Source organism: Aulonocara sp. 'chitande type north' Nkhata Bay, linkage group LG5 (genome assembly GCF_057382095.1).
Source record: "Aulonocara sp. 'chitande type north' Nkhata Bay isolate Kocher_YH1m ecotype deep benthic linkage group LG5, A_spYH_male_GT1.1, whole genome shotgun sequence".
NCBI classification, from domain to species: Eukaryota; Metazoa; Chordata; class Actinopteri; order Cichliformes; family Cichlidae; genus Aulonocara; species Aulonocara sp. 'chitande type north' Nkhata Bay.
This window is the reverse complement of record NC_141348.1, coordinates 11,586,855-11,605,074: the sequence shown is the minus strand read 5'-3', so window position 1 is coordinate 11,605,074 and position 18,220 is coordinate 11,586,855. Positions and strand designations below refer to the sequence as shown.

Below are 18,220 nucleotides of genomic sequence, written 5' to 3'. Positions count from 1 at the left end.
GACAATGTGTCTCCTTATGGTTCAATGATCTTAAAAAATGCCACTTTATGTATCACACAGAACACCGTCAGGCATCGTTCAAACAGCTTTTAATAAACTTCCATAGTTTGTTTACAAGTGAAACTTTCACAGCTTGTTGCAACAGTCCACCTGAAAGCATCCTCCATTTGTCAAAAACGTCAAACAAGTGATGAAGGAAATGTAGCAGTCTGTTCGATGTGGTATCATCCGAGTCCATCAATCAGTGACATGTTTAAGTCACGGTTGAGTGTGAGCTACATGTTCATCACGCTGGTCCTCAGGTGGAGTCCTACAGTGCACTTCTCTGGCTCTCAGGGAGCTGAGACTGAGAGCTCGACCTCTCAGGCTCTGGGAGTTGGCAGACAAGATCTAAAACAAGACAAAAGAAGACGCCAGAGAATAAAAGACTGAATACAAGAACCGTATTTATACATTCAAGATAATCAATATTCCTGAAACACTTTTCCAGTCACTTTCCTGACTGGTGACAGTGTACCCAGCATTTAAAGTTGGATCAACCAATGCTTACAGCAGAAACATTAAACTGCTGACATGATGATACATCATAAACACATGATATATTCACTAAAGCAGTGCTTCCCAAACTTTTTCCAGCCACGTACCCCTTGAGACATGTCACCCTCAGCCGCATACCCCCTACTACGAACGACTCTTAATTAGTGTCTATAAATACATTGCAATATCGCATGCATAAAGATAAATACTGCACAGTCGATTATTTCTCACCACCAAATGAATTTATCAATATTTTTTAGTAATGACAGAGTTTTAATAACAAACTTTACTACTTAATACTAGCAGTGTATCAAAGGATTTATTAGAATTCACTTTTTTGTCGAGAGCATAAAGGCCATGAATTTTCATTAAACAGAACTTTATTTAATGTGATGGATGTGCTTGAGCAGAGGCACACAGCTCTTCAATGTTTGGCTCAATTTGGGAAAGGCTGAGTCTTAAATCGTTTTCCACACAAAGTCTTGCTCTGTATTTTGTTTTCATGTTTGTTAAAGCAGAAAATCCCTTTTCGCATAAGTATGTGGTGGCGAAAGGCATCAGAGTCTTGACAGCGCGCTTAGCCAGAGCGGGCTGTTCAGTGCGCAGCCCTATCCAGAAATCCGCCAGGTTCTTTTGAGCGTGTTCAACTTTTAGAGATCCATCTGTGGCGATTTCAATTAGGCTCTCCTGGTCAGACGGTGATAACGAAGTAGGCACGGCGGTGAACGGGTGACGTATCCAATCATTTGAGCCGTCCGTCTCTGGGAAGTATCGGCGTAACTGCACCGCCAGCTCCTCAAGGTGCACGTTACATTCGCGCTTTACACTTTTAGATAGTGTGAGATCATTAGAGCACAGAAAATCATGCAGCACAGGAAAGACTTCAGTGTTGTTTGTATCCAAGCAGTTCTTCCAAAGGTTTAACTTCTTTATCATGGCCTCAACTTTATCTTGAACATTGAATATAGTTGCAGAAACGCCTTGTAATCCGAGATTGAGCTCGTTCAGACGAGAAAATATATCACACAGATAAGCCAGGCAGGTAAGGTACTCTTCATCATGCAAATGTTCAGACAGCTCAAAGGGATGGTTACTGAAGAAAACTTTAAGTTCATCCCTCAACTCAAAGAAACGGGTCAGCACTTTCCCTCTAGATAGCCAGCGAACCTCTGTGTGGAGTAATAATGTCTCATGCTCGCTGCCCATCTCATTGCACAACGCAGCAAATAAGCGGGAGTTCAGCGGCCTGGCTTTCACAAAGTTAACCATTTTTACACTCGTGTCCAAAACATGTTTCAAACGGACAGGTATTCCCTTTGCAGCAAGAGCCTCTCGGTGGATGCTGCAGTGTACCCAGGAGGCATCTGGCGCGACTGCTTGCACACGCGAAACCACACCTCCGTGTCTCCCAGTCATGGCCCGTGCGCCATCAGTACAGATGCCAACACATCTGTCCCACACGAGTCCATGTGTGTTCATGAATGTGTCCAGCTTTTGAAAAATATCTGCGGCAGTTGTCCTTTGTTCCAGCGGTTTACAGAACAGCATGTCCTCCTTGATGGTTCCTTCATGAATGTAGCGCACATATACGAGAAGATGCGCCAGGCCAGCCACATCCGTGGACTCATCTAGCTGTATTGCATAACATTCACTGTGGCGTATGCGCAGAAGTAGCTGCTGTAAAACATTTTCTGACATTGCATTGATGCGCCGTAAGACAGTATTGTTTGATGATGGAATGGACTGTATCGTCTTTTTTGCCTTTTCCCCCAACATTGTCCCTACCATATCTAAAGCAGCAGGGAGAATGAGGTCCTCCACAATAGTGTGGGGTTTGTTGTTTTTAGCCACTCTGTAACTGACCATGTAAGATGCTTGTAGTCTGTTTTTATTCATAAGATCTGGCACCTGAATGCAGGTTTTACTTGTTGAAAGTGATTTTAGCTGTCGCTCAAAATATTCCCTTGGTTTATTTTTCAAATGGGGATGATTTGTCTCTAAATGTCTGCGCAAAAGTGAAGGTTTCATTGAGTTCTGAGACAATACTTTTGCACAAATAACACACTGTGGCCGGGGAAATCCACCAATATTTATACACGTAAACCCCAGCGAAATATAATTGTCATCATATTTGCACTTCTTTGATGAGGTTGTGTTACAGTCCGTGCTGTCATGCTTTCTCCCACTTTGACGCTCCGCATCAGACACTTCATCACTTTCCACATGGCTGGCTCCAGCTATGCTAGCCACTTGGCTAGTAACCACAGATACATCCCTGCTAGCACTGCTAGCATCCAAATCTGACGAACACATTGTTGTTGAACAATCACCTGTGCGGTCACTGGAAAATGCATCTTCAGATATGAGCTTATTGGTTGTTGTGGCCGGTGTCTCTGTGGTAGGGCCTTTTTTTCTTGTTAACCACTTGTCCATTTTCGCGCTGCACTGAATGCTTGGAGGCAACTTCAACTGTTAGGTGTCAGTCATTTGGGCAAATCACGCCCATGTATTTTGTCAGAGCTATTTTTTTGCTGAACACCAGAGGGTGGTATATAGTCATGTATTTGACAGGCAAAAAAAACTGCATTAGCGCAAATTTCGGCTTTTAAAACTTTTGATCCCCACTCCAACCCCAACCCACGCGTACCCCCTACAGCCACTTGCGTACCCCCGAGGGTACGCGTACGGTAGTTTGGGAACTACTGCACTAAAGGATCCCTTAAAACTTGGCTTTGACTATTTCAGGTAGTGGCCTAACACTCATTCAATCTGCCAAACATCTTGCTCATATAAATTGTGTTTTTTTAGAAGACAACAGATATTCTTTAAAGTTGCATCCGTCTATATCAATTATATCCTACCTTCACCAGCACATAGTCTCCAACACTGATGGGTACAGTGCTGAATGCTGTAGGCTGAACATGAACGTCCTCTTTGGGGAAAATCACTTTCATATTGCCATCAGTTCTTCCACACAGGTCCTCAGCAGATCTTTTACTTTCCTGAATAAAAATCAAAAGCAGCCAATTCAGTTTCTTTCGACTCAAAGCAATTTAAGTTCCAGTCAAGAAGCAACATCCAGGCCTTAAGCCCACAATGAAGTGCCAAAAAACTTAGTTCCTCAGCAAGTAAACCACCACAAACCTTAACAAATGTCAAAATATCTAACTAAACAGCACTGAAAAGCATGAGTACAGTCTATTACTTTGTTTTACTATGTCATTGTGGTGGGACGTGGTCTTGCCGGCTTAAAACATTAACTATGTCCTGTTGTTGTTGTGTGTAGGCTGTAGCTGAAAAGCTGCAGCCGAGTATGTAAATCGACAGCCGCAATAAAGAGGTGTAGCGACAAGTGCAAATATGTGGTCGGGTCTGTCATGCATCGTTTACAGACGTACATTTGGACACTGGCAAGGCTTGAAGTTAGGGGGGCTAATACAACTCAATGAACTGGACCTCTCGACGATGTGCTGTTGGTGCCTCTTTAATGGAATAGCCATATAATGGGGCTGTTACCAGGTACAAAGTGTGCTTCAGTTTGTGCAGTAATTGTGCACATTTGTGTTTGTGTTTTACTCATATAGCTCAAAATGTCCAAAACCAATGGGTGACATCACAACAGCTACACCATCCTTTACATATGGCCTGTGGTTCAAGGGTGTGGCTGACGTAGTTACTGTTCACTGCTCTACCACCTGCAATCATGCTATTTGAAGGTCAACATATATTTAAAAACAATTTTGATAACACACTGGTAAACTCTGTGTGTATTACTCACTCCCTCCACCAGGACAAGCTGTGTACTGCCAATGAGAGCAGCGTTGACCCTTTCAGCTTCTCCTCTGAACACGGTGATGCACTCCTCCAGCCTTCGCTGCTTCACCTCCACTGGGATGTCATCTTGGAGCCGGTGGAAGGCATGCGTCTTCTGAATGTGTGGCAGACATGGAAAAACAATTACATCACATATCATTTAAAGGACGGGTGAAAAGAAAGTAAGTGAGTTCTAGAGTAAGAAGAACTCACCTTTCTCATACTGTAAGCAAAAAGGAATCCCACATTGTAGCCCACCTCTCTGATTAGAGACAAAGTCTGCTGGTGGTCGTCCTCAGTTTCACCACAGAAGCCTGAGATGAAGTCACTGCTGAGACTCACGTCTGACACACGAACAGAAATTATGTAAAACAGACTGTGGTTAAAGAGGACAGAAGGTGCTTTTCCTTATTTCTTAGTGTATTTTATAATTTTACAGATAGATTCAGGATTCTCCCGGAAAAAGGAGAAAGTTTTGTTAAAAATGAATGGACAATACCAAGATCTCTTTACATTCGTTCTACACACAAGTGAAAGATACTCAGGTAGTAAAATGAATGTTTAAATGTAATAATCATACCCAGAGACAGGTGACAAATTGAAGGAGAAACCTGATTTTAGTACCTGGGATGATCTGCTTTATGTTCCTCACAAGATCGAGGTAGGCCTCTCTGGTGTAGCTGTACATATTAGGAGGAAAACAACATGTTATGAGGACAATTAGTGGTGTTTAAGTTTAATTTCACAAAGTCATATGCTAGTGAACTAATCTCTTACCCGCGACGCATTGCTTTAAGGACCCGGCTGCTTCCACTCTGGGCTGGGAGGTGGATCTGCTTACAAATGTTCCCTCGCTCCGCAATCAGATGCAAAACCTGTAAGATCGACACACAGACCAGGTGAGCAGGGCTCACTGAACCAAGTGAATATCCAAAGGAAGAAAAGCATATTAAAGAAAATACCTCATCAGGAAAATCCTTGGGGTGAGGTGATGTGAATCTGATCCTCACGTTGGGATCGATACGTGACACTTGGTCGAGCAGGTCAGAGAAGCGCAGACCCCCCCGCTTTGTCTGGTAGACTGTCTTAAAGCCACGGCTGAGCTTGGTTGCATCTGAACCACAGACCTGCTCGTCTGACGTGTCCCTGTAGCTGTTCACATTCTGACCCAGCAGCGTCACCTCCTTCACACCCTGACAGAAGCACCCAGCACACACTCGTCAGGCACACTCAAGTGTTCATTTTAGAGAGCTGAACTCAAAGGACGAGAAATTTGCAGCAGTGTCAGACACATGAATAATTCAGAAGAAAAGGATCAAAATCAACACCAGAGAACCAGACATAATTATTAAAGCACTCGCCTACTGCCTATAGAGTGCAAACTGTATAAACACACATCTACATATGAATTTGGAGAATCTATAAACAAGGTGGATGATATTTGGGCACTGAAAGCTCTCTGACCAATCATATTCAAGCTTTGGATTCCTTCAGTACAACAGTCTATGTTCAGAGCAAGAGGGAGATTGCATTTACTGTGTAGAAAAGAGGGATAATGTCTCTGTAATGTTAGGGTTTTCACTGTCATCACATTAGCTTCTTTTATCCATACCAGACCAGTTAGGGGTGGATCTGACTGAGAAACAGAGGGATGCTCCAAGCTCACAGCCCAACGATTTGTTAATGAGATGGTAAAGCATACCCTGCTTTAGCTCCTTTTTTACTTTACTGGACAGTTTAAATTACACAATGAACATCATACTGTAACAACTGAGACCTCAAACTGACAAGTAGCGCAATTGCTGAGGTGACAGATCAGGTGAGTTGACTCATAATCAGGGGTGCACATAAGTGGTCCACAGGTGCGCTTGCGCTGTCAAAATAAAAGACACGTACCTGCGGACCACTTATGTGCACCCCTGATTATAGATGCATACATCTTTTTAACGATAAGAGGCATTGTTGCCCCCTGCTGGCCATAATAAGATTTAAGGTTTCATGTACTTTTTCATAAACTTCATTTTTCAGACTTAGAAGCTACAAACTTTTTTATAATAGCAGGAAGTCTATGATTTATGGGTTATTATCAAAAAATGACTGGTTGTACAGAATTTTGTCGACTTCCTTATTGCATGACCTCAATAAACACTTTCATGACGAGATTATGGTCTTAATCAATAGTTTCAACCTTTATTGAAAGGAACATGGCATATGTTTTCAGTCTTATCTCCCCTCGACCCCAACCAGTTACAGCAGATAGCTGTCCCTTCCTGGTTCTGCTGGAGGTTTCTTCCTGTTTAAAAGGGAGTTTTTCCTTCCCACTGTTGCCAAGTGCGTGCTCATGGGGTGTTGTTTTATTGTCTGGGCTTTTGCTTACCACATAAAGTGCTTGGAGGCAACTCTTCTCGTGATTTGGTGCTATATAAGTAAAACTGAATTGAGTTTGTTTCATAAGTCATGTTAAATTATTGTTGTATAGATTTTGCATTTATCATAAAACACAAACACAAAGTCACTTTCTTTTTTGTTTTTTTCCTATTCTGTTGTTGCGTGGTTACAAATGCAGGAGTTTTTCCAACCAACCTTAATGTTGAAGTTACAGCTTACCTGATCAGAGAGCATACGAACTTCCTCCAGGATAGAGCGGACGGGTCGACTCCTCTCTCTCCCTCGAGTGAAGGGAACAATGCAGTAACTGCACATGTTGTCACAGCCTCGCATGATGGACCTGCCGGTACACAAAACCATCAGCAGATTCAGTATGAAGATGCGTTGTTACAGGAAAAGGCGGATAACCATTTGATAAACAACATACACAAAAGCACTGTGCCCCCGAGGCGCGTGGTGGACGGGCATGACGTCAGCATAGGTCTCCTCTAAAGAGAGCAGCACATTGCACGCCTGCTGACCTCCATCAGATACAGCCAAGAGACGCGGAAGGTCCCGGTATGCATCTGGACCGGCGAGGACATCTACGAGCTTCTCTCGCTCCAGAAGCTCCATCTTCAGCCTCTCCGCCATACAGCCTGAGACAAACACACCCATGAACGTACCCTTAATGTGACCTCCATCATCTGAGTGCATGAGAGCTTACTCACCTAAAATTCCAATTTTCATTGGTGTGTGGGTCTTTAATCGTTTCCTCTTCATAGCTGTTAGTTGTTGCAGTCTATTCCATATTGTTTGCTCAGCCTTTTCTCTGTTAAGAAAAGAGATTAGGTTGCAAAGCTGCCATCACCTAGCACTAAATTTCAAAACTTTTCATGTTTGATCTTTGCTCCTACCTTACAGAGCACGTTACCAGAAGAACAACATCTGCCTGCAAGTACACGCACATCTTAAACAAACTGCATTAAAGTTACTTCTGCTAGATTCATAAAATAAAACCAGAAGTCAGCTGTACCTCGCTTAGATGAGCTGTGCGCTGATAGCCCTTCTTCTGCAGTATGGACCAGGCTATCTCTGTGTCATTCACATTCATTTGACATCCATAGGTTTCAAAATAAACTGCAACAATAAGCCAAAGAACCCCTTTAGCATCACCACAAGCATTCAAAGCTAAGTAAACAAATGGCTTTCACCGACCTTTCCTTGAGTTTCCCATCAACAAGCCTTCAGAGAGATAGTCATGCTTTTCTGAGGGTTCTTCATCTGCAGCACGGCTCCTGTTAGCTGGAAGCCCTTTAACGAAATCCTGAAAACTTGGACCAGATGATAGCCGACTCTTGAACTTGTCTACAGTCTTCTTCTTTTCTCTCACAGTGTCAACAGCGCTAGCCAGTTTAGAACAGTATCTAGCCTGGATGCGGCTGACAGGTGGCCAGTGTTGGGTTACTGTAAATATGGGTTTTAAAGTCCTGAGGTACTCCATGCTTAGCTAACCACAAGAGCAAAGGCTTCGTAATTCCCTATCGGGTGTATCTGGAAATGAGCGACTATGTATTTTAGTTAGCTACCTTTGCCGCAACCTAAAAACTAACATAGTGTCAAAAGTGCCTTTTTACTCAGTAAGATACAGCACGAGTGCTAACTACCTCGAGTGAATTGTCACTCAGGTACAGATATCATGTGGAGCCAAAGATGTCTTAGTATCAAGAGGAGTCACTCCCTGTTTCAAGTACCTGACGCTAATGAAACCCGGAAAAACGTGTCACTCTTGTGAAGTGTTGCTACATACTAGTAAGTTTGTTTCAAACATAGAGGAAGCTCGAAATGAGGTAAAAAAATTTGTTTTTAAGTCAATTCAGGTGCTTATCTGGTGTGTTAATAAGATGTTACTGTGTCGTAAAAGATAATTAAATGTCAGACTGAAAATCCTCGAGAAGTCCGTAATGTCCGTTAGACAAAAATGTCACTGTACGTCCATCTTCACGGTCCGTCGTCATAATCTCCTTAGTCTAAACTCTGGTTCCGTATGTGCGACAAAGCTTTGAAGGGAACTTTAACATTTACAGAATCGGGTTATTGATGGTGAGAGACGGATTTATGTCGTTGGGTTATTGTCCAAAACTCAGTTGAGATCGAGATTAGTGTGGCGAATGAAATAAAAAGTTAATGATTTGTGTTTGTTTATTTGCTTGCTTGTTTTGTTATTTACATGAATCGATTGAGCTATCGAGCGTTTTCTCATTCATTCATTCATGCACAAGTTTAATTCAAGTCAAGTAGCGTTTTATTGTCAACATAACAATATACACTCAAGTATACAGTAGGACGAAATATCACCCTCCTGGATCAAAGGTGCACAGTGTAAAAATAAAATGAAAAATTTTAAATATACATACATACAACTATACATTAATAAGATAAACTAAGAGTGAGTACAACACTATTGTTCTTGAATACAGAGAGAGTAAGAATAGAAAACAATGAGAATTAGAATAAATAAATACAATACACAGACAGATACGAACAGTGCAATACAGAATAGTGCAAGTATCGGGAGTGAGAGGGAGTGTTTTGTAGTCCAAGAAGAGAGTCCAGTGTGGAGGAGAGCAGCATGGTGTTCAGGAGCCGGACTGCTTGGGGGGAAAATGTAGTGATGGCCAAATGAAGCTTTCTGAAGCATTGAAGCTTGTATTGAAAAAGGGTTCATTACTCGAAGCTTTTCAACACAGTCCTCTCTGGTCACATCTGGTGGCCAAAAATATGAAGAGCAGCTTGAAGCTCCAAAATGAAACGAACTGCTTCATTATGACTGCCCACTCTACAGCGCAGAGTTCACACTTCTGTCTGATATTGGGCCACCGTTGTCTTGCTTTGAACATGTATTTTTTGGGGTGAAAAAAATGTTGTTTATTTGTTTAATAAACAATTTTGATACATAAACTTTCCTTGATTAAACATGTGTCACGGTGTGGTCTTTCTTTACTTGTGACTTCTTGATGTCGGTAAATACAGTAATTGAAAAACACATATAATATACATGTAATAATGTACAACAGATTATGGAGTATGCTTCTGCTGTGAGGTCCTGCCTCCATGTACTAATGCAATTAATCACTGGACAGCTGGACAGGTATGTTTATATATAATATTATATTAGGCCAATTTTCTTATATATGTTTTTGACCTGGGGGTAGAATTGATTGTGAACTGCAAAGGGAAAATGCTTATAAACTTGCAAATTAAAAACATGATGCATTTAAGGAAACCCCTTTTAAATTTTATTTAAGAATTAGTTCCACTGTGCGATGGCCGAATCTGTTTCTTTTCATGGAGATAATTTCCCCTGCCTTCCCCTCACATGGAACAGAAGAGGCTGGAGTGCACAGAAACTGTAGAGATGCAGGTATACGGTCTTCCCGGGCCTCACAGACTATCATCTAAAAAGAACAAACAAAGTAAATTGCTGCACATTTTGTAGAATACCATTTTAAGATTATTTTTAAAATAAAATACATTTTTTATAACATTAAAAGTAAAGAGTCAAATGGAAGTCTTTCTAAAGTTATTTAATGATATTTATATTATGAAGTAGATTTTTGACATTTTAAGTTTTTCACGTTTTCACGCTATTGGACAATCTCGCTGACTTGCTCCTCATGCCGCAGTCGTCTTCTGCAGCATAGGGGAGTAAACAGTTGGTGGGAGGGCTGATGTTGGACAGCCATGATGCTAGTGGCTATCCCAATCCAGAGTGAGGTGCAAATGTCCTGTAGACTGGGTAGAGAGCTGCCAATAACACACTCAGCAGACCATACAATCCTCTGGAGGGCTCTGCGGTCGGACGCGTGGCAATTTCCATACCAGACTGTGATGCAGCGGGTTAGGGTGCTCTGTATGGTACCCCTGTAGAAGGTGTTAAGGATGGGTTTGGGGAGGCGCACCTTCTTCAGTCGTCTCTTGAAATGCAGGTACTGCCGAGCTCTTTTTGTCACTGATTTGGTGTTACTGGTCCAGGACAGGTCCTCTATGAAGTGAACACTGAGGAATCTGGTGCTCTTCACTCCGTCTACAGTGACACCAGCAATGCTGAGCGAGAGATGGACAGCCTCGGTTTTCCTAAAGTCAACAATCAGCTCTTTTGTCTTGTCAACATTGAGACATAGATTCTTGTCCTGCCACCAAAGCGCCAGCCGCTGCACCTCCTCCCTGTATGCCGCATCATCATCATCCCTGATGAGTACCACCACTGTGGTGTCATCTGCAAGCTTGATAATGTCGTTTGCTTTTGTTATGCCCCCCCCCCCACACACACACACACACACACACAAACCCACCACCCAAGAAAGAGCAAAAACAATGTACTTTTAAGTAAGTAAGTAAAATTTATTTATATAGCACATTTCACAGATAAAAATCACAAAGTGCTTTACAGTAAGATCAGACATACAAGTTAAAATTAATTAAATTAGTTAAAAGCCCGTTTGTATAAAAATGTCTTCAGCTGCTTTTTAAAGGAGTCAGTATAGAGTCTAGACAGCGTAAAGACAACGGCAGAGAGTTCCACAGCCTAGGTGCCAGTGCCTGAAAAGCCCGATCCCCACGTGTTTTAAATCTAGTACGTGGGACCACCAGTAGCCTCTGACCTGAAGACCTAAGTGCTCGGGATGAAGCATGAGGTTTCAACAGGTCAGAGATATACTGGGGAGCTTCACCATGCAGAGCTCTAAAAGTTACAACTAAAATTTTAAAATGAACCCTAAAATTTACAGGCAACCAATGAAGAGAAGCCAAAACTGGAGTAATGTGTGACCTCTTGTTTGTACCAGTTAAAAGTCTTGCCGCTGCATTCTGTACAGACTGAAGGCGATCCAGAGCTGATTTGTTAAGACACGTAAAAAGACCGTTACAATAATCCAAACGAGAAGAGATAAAAGCATGAATAATCATCTCAAGTTCTGCCTTTGACACCAGCAGCCTGAGTTTAGAAATGTTTCTTAGATGATAAAAACTGTTCCGGACAAGTTGTTTAGAGTGTTTCTCAAGAGACATTGAACTGTCAAATATAACACTGTGGAGTGTTTATATGCATACTTTATATGCAGCCATTTATTTACATCGCCAGTGAGCAATGCAAAAATAACAAACAAAAAAATCCCTAAAGGTACCCAAGCTTCCCGATTAAAAAAACAACAAAAAAATCCAACCAAAAAAGAAAACTGAGTCAGCAGAAAGGGCTTCATACCACTACTAGGCTGCTGCAGTGGACAATACATACACAGTGAGAAAGGCACGAAAATGCTACTTTACAAAGCTACTCACAACTATTTACAACGGAAATGCTCGAGCGCCAGACACACACACATCGGGTTATACATGCAAGTTTTCAGACAAAGACACTAAGTAAGCTTGGAAGGACAGGCTGTTTGTTGGGTGGTGGAGGCTGGAGAGAGGGGACCAGGGGGTTGTCATCTGGTGGTTAAGTACTGGTGTGATCAACCAATTATTCAATCCCAGAACAGAAATGAATTCCACCCAATGACATAAGAGGCTGATTATAAAAATGATCCATGCACGCCTTATAACCTACACAGCATGTACAGTTAACACAGCTAAATGGCCGAGAAATTGCAAAGTTCCTTTTGAAATAAAGCTATTCAAAGTCATTTAACTGTGACTACAATAATAGCAATGTTAGCCAGCAAACAAAACGTTAGCACTAATTAAAATAAGCTCCTAGGTGATGGTACTGTTTCAAGTTCTCTCATTGTTTGACATGTAGGGCAGATATTTTGGTGACACTGAGATTAGCGAGACACTAAACAGCAGTGTAATATCAACGCTAGATTAGAGGTTTTCTAATCCGATAAACTGAAATGATTCCAGTTTAGAGAAGATGTTTGTCGTCTGTTTGTTTGAGTGACAGGAACAGGAAACAGTGGCTGGAAATGACTGTTGTGTTACATGAGGGTAAAGAAGGGCTTTAAGCACCTGGGTAAAAACTGGACCCATGATGAAACACTACAACAAGTACAACATATTCTTCAGTTTTAATATGTGACCATACTGTGCAGACTCTATGGTAAATAACAGAGATTGAAACTTTACTGATAATTTGTCCAATTTAAAAAATGCCCTCTTCCACAAATGTCCTGTGACACACTCATTGGCTAAAAGAATGATGATATCACACACATTTAGAATCATACCACCAATCTGATCCTTTGATCCTTTGATCCTTAAAACCCATAAATAGGGGTGAAAAGCAACCACTTTTAGTCCGTTATTGGCAGCATTTAAGTTCGCAGCTTTCGAATCTTCGCCAGAGAAGCATTTCAAAACTTTTGGTCAAAGGAGCTTTTGGTCAAAAACTTTTGGATCCTTTGCAAAGTCAGTGCATCCAGACCTCAACATGTGTCAAAGAGAAGATCCAAACGGACAAGAAGTTGACCCCTACGCTCTTCCCTGGGATCAACCACTAGACCCTTACCTCTCCTCTCTTCCTTGGTGTGAACAGGTAGAAGTAGAGGACAAGCGCTTGGAAGAATTAGAGAATGAAAATCTCGTCAGCAGAGAGAAGATTGTGTTATTGACACAAGAAAATGAGAAAAAGAGCGCCGAATTTAAAAAGCTGTCCTACCAGCTTCAAGATAAGGAAGCTGTTATTGATGAGAAACAATGGGAACTCCTAGATAAGGACAAAAAGATCCAAGAGCTCCAAGCAAAGCTTGATGAAGCTCTGCAAAAAAATACAGAAATCCTCCAACAGAAGAAACAAGAGGACAGAAAGCAGAAAGACATGAAGTTTCAACTCCAAAACACGGAGATACAACACAGAGTGCTAAAAGCAAGGCTTGATTACCAACTGAAAGCAAATGAAGATCTTCGTCAAGAGAAGAGGCAACATGAGATCAAGCAAAAAGAAATGGCTTGCAAGCAGAAAGACATGGAGTGCCAACTCCAACAAATACAGGAAAAAGACAGGATGCTGCAGGCAAGGCTTGATAAGACACTGCACAACTATGAGGAGTTGCTGCAAGAGAAAAGGCAACATGAGATCCAACAACAAGAAATGGATTTCAAGCTTCAGACCACCAAGAAAAAACACCAAGACTTGCAAGGAAAGCTTGACGAAGCGCTGCAAAAACATGAAGAAATCATCCAAGACAAAAAACAGCTGGAAAGGAAGCAGAAAGACACACAGTACCAACTCCAACAGATGCAGGGAGAAGAAAGGATGCTGCGGGCAATGCTTAATAACACACTCCAAAAGTCTGAGGAGTTGCTTCAAGCAAAAAAGCAACAGGAGATCAAAGAAAAAGAAATGGGCTGCAAGCTTCAGAGCGCTAAGAAACACAGCGAAGGCTTGCAAGGAAAGCTTGACGAAGCTCTGCAAAAATATCAAGAAATCTTTGAAGAGAAAGAACAGCAGGTCATAAAGCAGAAAGAAGAGAAACTTCTTCTCCAGGAGTTTGAGAAGAAAAACCAAAACCTGCAAGAACTTTACAACAAAATGAAAAACAAAACAACAGAACTGGTAGCAGAAAATGAAAAAGAGGAGGCAACATCTAAACAACTGAAAGAAAGGTTGGATGAAAAAGACGCCAAATTAGAAGCAGTGGAGAAAACGTGCAAGAAACTTGAGCAGCAAAATAGAGAAACAATCGATGAGCTGAGCACCCTGATCCTAGAAAAAAAAGTGCTCGTCGAAAAGCTGCTGCAAAAGAAGAAAAAACGCTTCTGCTTCTTCCGGAGGAGGGACACTCCTGCTTTTACTACTGCTGATGAAACCTCGTCTTCCTCCACCTCTGCTCCAGCTTAATTTTCCCCTCTCCTCTCCGCATAGTGCTTGCTCAGAGGGGATTGTTTGGGTTTTCTCTCCTTTTTCTCTTTGCTCCTTTCTATCCCTTTCCATTACCCTCGTCTCTACAACACCCCCCCCCTTCCATTTCCTCCATATTTTAATAAACACAATTGGCTCTATTTTACAACTGTCTGATTAGTGTCTTCATTCAAGAATGAACTGTCGTTGTCACGGTCTGGGGACCAAGGACTCGTCTGTATTTTGTGTTTGGCTGACCCTGGACTTCATAACAGCATCACAAGGTACCCCTGTACGGTACCCCTGTAGAAGGTGTTAAGGATGGGTTTGGGGAGGCGCACCTTCTTCAGTCGTCTCTTGAAATGCAGTCACTGCCGAGCTCTTTTTGTCACTGATTTGGTGTTACTGGTCCAGGACAGGTCCTCTATGAAGTGAACACTGAGGAATCTGGTGCTCTTCACTCCGTCTACAGTGACACCAGCAATGCTGAGCGAGAGATGGACAGCCTCGGTTTTCCTAAAGTCAACAATCAGCTCTTTTGTCTTGTCAACATTGAGACATAGATTCTTGTCCTGCCACCAAAGCGCCAGCCGCTGCACCTCCTCCCTGTATGCCGCATCATCATCGTCCCTGATGAGTACCACCACTGTGGTGTCATCTGCAAGCTTGATAATGTCGTTTGCTTTTGTTATCAATCACAAGCAATCACAACATTGAATCATCACATGTTGGAGCTGGAGGTGCAGTCTTCGGCGTGAAGAGTAGCGGGCTCAGCACACATCCCTGGGGGGACTCCTGTGCTCAGTGTGATGGTGTTGGATCTTATATTTCCAACCTGTAGTGTCTGGGGTCTATCAGTAAGAAAGTCCAGGATCCAGTTGCAGGTGGAGGTGATAAGTCTGAGCAGGTCCAGCTTGCTGATCAGCTGCTGGACAATGATGGTGTTGAATGCTAAGATGAAATCATTGAGCAGCATTCTTAGATGGGCGTTGCATTGATCCAGTTGTGATAGGGCTAGGTGGAGGGCCAATGAGATCGCATCGTCCATTGTCTTCCAACTCCGAGCCTGTAGCTGTCTTTGGTACAGGTATGATGGTGGTGGTGGTTTTAAAGCACTGTGGCACAACAGCTTGACTCAGGGAGATGTTAAAGATGCCCGCTAGGACATCAGTCAGCTGGTCAGCACGGGCTCCGAGCACGCGTCCAGGTATATTGTCTGGTCCAGCAGCTTTGTGTGGGTTGACTTTAGTGAGAGTCCTTCTCACACTGGCCGTGGACAGGGACAGCACTTGGTTGTCTGGCGACGGGGTGGCCCTCTGTAGTCCATCTTGCATCCCATTTAAAGAAGTTCGTGTTCGCACTGCGCTTGGATGTCCTGGCCTCTGAGGTTAAGGTGTACGGCTCCTGGTTGTCAACTGACCAATTTATCATGGCAAAGCCTGTGGTGGACAAAAGATAAGAGGCTGATTATAAAAATGATCCATGCACGCCTTATGACCTACAGCATGTACAGTTAACACAGCTAAATGGCTGTGAAATTGTAAAATTACTTTTGAAATAAAGCTATTCAAAGTCAATTAACTGGGACTATAATAATAGCAATGTTAGTGCTAATGTTTGTTTGCTGGCTAATTAAAATAAGCTGCTAGGTGATGTTACTGTTTCAAGTTCTCTCATTGTTTGACATGTAGGGCAGATATTTTGGTGACACTGAGATCAGCCAGACACTAAACAGCAGTGTAATATCAACGCTAGATTAGATGTTTTCTAATCCGATAAAATGACATTATTCCTGTTTATAGAAGATGTTTGTCGTCTGTTTGTTTGACTGACAGGAACAGGAAATAGTGGTTGGAAATTACTGTTGGTGTTACATGAGGGTAAAGAAGGGCTTTAAGCACCTGGGTAAAAACTGGACCCATGATGAAACACTACAACAAGTACAACATATTCTTCAGTTTTAATATGTGACCATACTGTGCAGACTGCTGATGAGTTACACGGTTACATTTCATTAATCATTGTTAAACTAAAGTGGTAAGCAGTTACTTTATCCTTTCACTTAAAATTTCCAGGAAAAACACTACCTTGGCTACTTTTGTGCTTACATTTGATCTATGCTGGGTCACTACTTTTGTGCTTACATTTGATCTATGCTGGGTCACTACTTTTGCACTATAATGCTGCTGCTGACACCTTGGTTCACACTGACAATTAGAAAAAAGCTGATAGGAAAAGAAGGATGGAAAATGCCTGGAATTTAGTTACACTTGCAAATACTGCTTCCTCCAAACTGCAAGCATCAATAAAATGTTACAGTATTGTTTTCTATATCTGTGCATATATCCTTATTGGTAGTTTTCTCGAAATAGAAGCTCTTCATTTAAAAAAAAAAAATCTCTGATAACATTGCTGAAGCTAGCGCCCACCCCTACTGCGCATACTGCAAATATAAAACTGATATATACTTACATCATGGAGCAGTTGATGTCTGGTTTCCGACAAATACAGTAAAGAGGTGTGTTCTCCCCCTCCATACCAGTGTTCTCAGGCACTGCTACATGGTCAGTGTCAGACACTTCACTGTCCTACAACATACCACATAGGACCACATTAGAAATGACATGTATGTAGACATGCTAATTATACCTGGCTAAATGGATGCAGTAACAAAATGTTACTAACTACTCTAGTTATTAGTTTCCAGATGTGTGCAGTTGCTCCAGTCTTACTGACAGTATACTGTTTCAAACACCAGTGCCAACATTTTATTTTTTAAATCTTAGTATGATTCTGCACCAAGACTTGTGGCCTGTTGCTCGGTAACTTATTGTCTGACTACATTAACTACAGTTCATAAACATCATTCATTTTCTCCTACTTATTTTATTCAGGTTGTATTCCAGCTGTCATAGGGCAAAAGTACACCCTGGACAGGTCGCCAGTCTGTTGGAGGGTTATTAGAGAGACTCAGACAACCACTCACACCAACAGCCAACTAACCTAACCCCGCGCATGTCTTTGGAGTTCAACACCAGTCTGGCCGAATCACAGATAAGCAGGGTGTCTGTGCTGCAGAGCACAGCTGTGTCAGAGACTCTCGACATCAATGTAGCGTTAAGGATGCGGAGCGATGGGTGCACTAACACAATGTAAATATTAAAGTTCTCGCCATTGTCAATATGCTGTTGCGCCCTTGTTCGTATTATTGCAACCATATCTCGAGTCTAGCTTACCCTAAAAGTTTGGAGAGAATTGGTCTGTTAATAAACGCGATCGATTGTTTGGGACTGCTCTAGCAATCACGTCGCATAAACAACTCTACTTCCGGTGGGAAAACTAATTAAGGGTAAAGTCGCACTAATAACACCTACCACTCGCGTTCATAAGCATACACTATGATCACTTCCACGCAGTAACGTTGTAATAAATGTAATCCCCGGTAAAGTCAATTAGCGAACACTACTGGCATGTAATGCCAATGGCGACCATTTCACAAACTGTAGAAAATGCTCAAAATGTTGTCGGCACCAAAAGTGAAGGGCTGACAGTTGTGTTTATATACGAACCGTAAGCGCTAATGTTGGTTAGCATCAGCTAAAGCGAGGAAGTTTGACACTTGCAGAGGCAGTGAACGCAGAGAGAGCTTAAAAACGCATTGTG

At 42.1% G+C, this 18,220-nt stretch overlaps 3 protein-coding genes across 3 annotated transcripts in view; 2 read left to right on the top strand and 1 right to left on the bottom strand.

Moving 5' to 3' along the window:
• LOC147329904 (uncharacterized) overlaps nucleotides 1–18,220 on the top strand; it is a 195,341-nt gene that overhangs the window by 137,108 nt on the left and 40,013 nt on the right. The gene's annotated exons all lie outside the window — the stretch shown is intronic.
• Nucleotides 79–8,703, bottom strand: LOC147329913 (mitochondrial tRNA methylthiotransferase CDK5RAP1-like). The gene is made up of 13 exons (XM_086294155.1): nucleotides 7,936–8,703; nucleotides 7,754–7,857; nucleotides 7,635–7,669; nucleotides 7,449–7,549; nucleotides 7,166–7,376; nucleotides 6,958–7,078; nucleotides 5,313–5,543; nucleotides 5,128–5,225; nucleotides 4,975–5,030; nucleotides 4,564–4,694; nucleotides 4,316–4,465; nucleotides 3,399–3,539; nucleotides 79–390 (listed from the first exon to the last, which is right to left on the bottom strand). The coding sequence occupies exons 1-13, from the start codon at nucleotides 8,219–8,221 to the stop codon at nucleotides 259–261; spliced, it is 1,797 nt and encodes a 598-aa protein (XP_086150281.1). The 5' UTR covers nucleotides 8,222–8,703; the 3' UTR covers nucleotides 79–258.
• On the top strand, nucleotides 13,052–14,660 carry LOC147329912 (uncharacterized). The gene has a single exon (XM_086291326.1). It carries the CDS (start codon nucleotides 13,148–13,150, stop codon nucleotides 14,555–14,557), a length of 1,410 nt encoding a protein of 469 aa, XP_086147452.1. The 5' UTR covers nucleotides 13,052–13,147; the 3' UTR covers nucleotides 14,558–14,660.

Excerpts from the sequence above, each read along its gene's own strand:
- LOC147329912 (XM_086291326.1), top strand. The coding sequence starts at position 13,148 with ATGTGTCAAAGAGAAGATCCAAACGGACAAGAAGTTGACCCCTACGCT.
- LOC147329913 (XM_086294155.1), bottom strand. The coding sequence starts at position 8,221 with ATGGAGTACCTCAGGACTTTAAAACCCATATTTACAGTAACCCAACAC. Across the intron at positions 7,550-7,634 it reads CTGGTAACGTGCTCTGTAAG|AGAAAAGGCTGAGCAAACAA; the intron begins GTAGGAGCAAAG and ends TTTTCTTAACAG. Across the intron at positions 5,226-5,312 it reads CCAAGGATTTTCCTGATGAG|GTTTTGCATCTGATTGCGGA; the intron begins GTATTTTCTTTA and ends TCGATCTTACAG.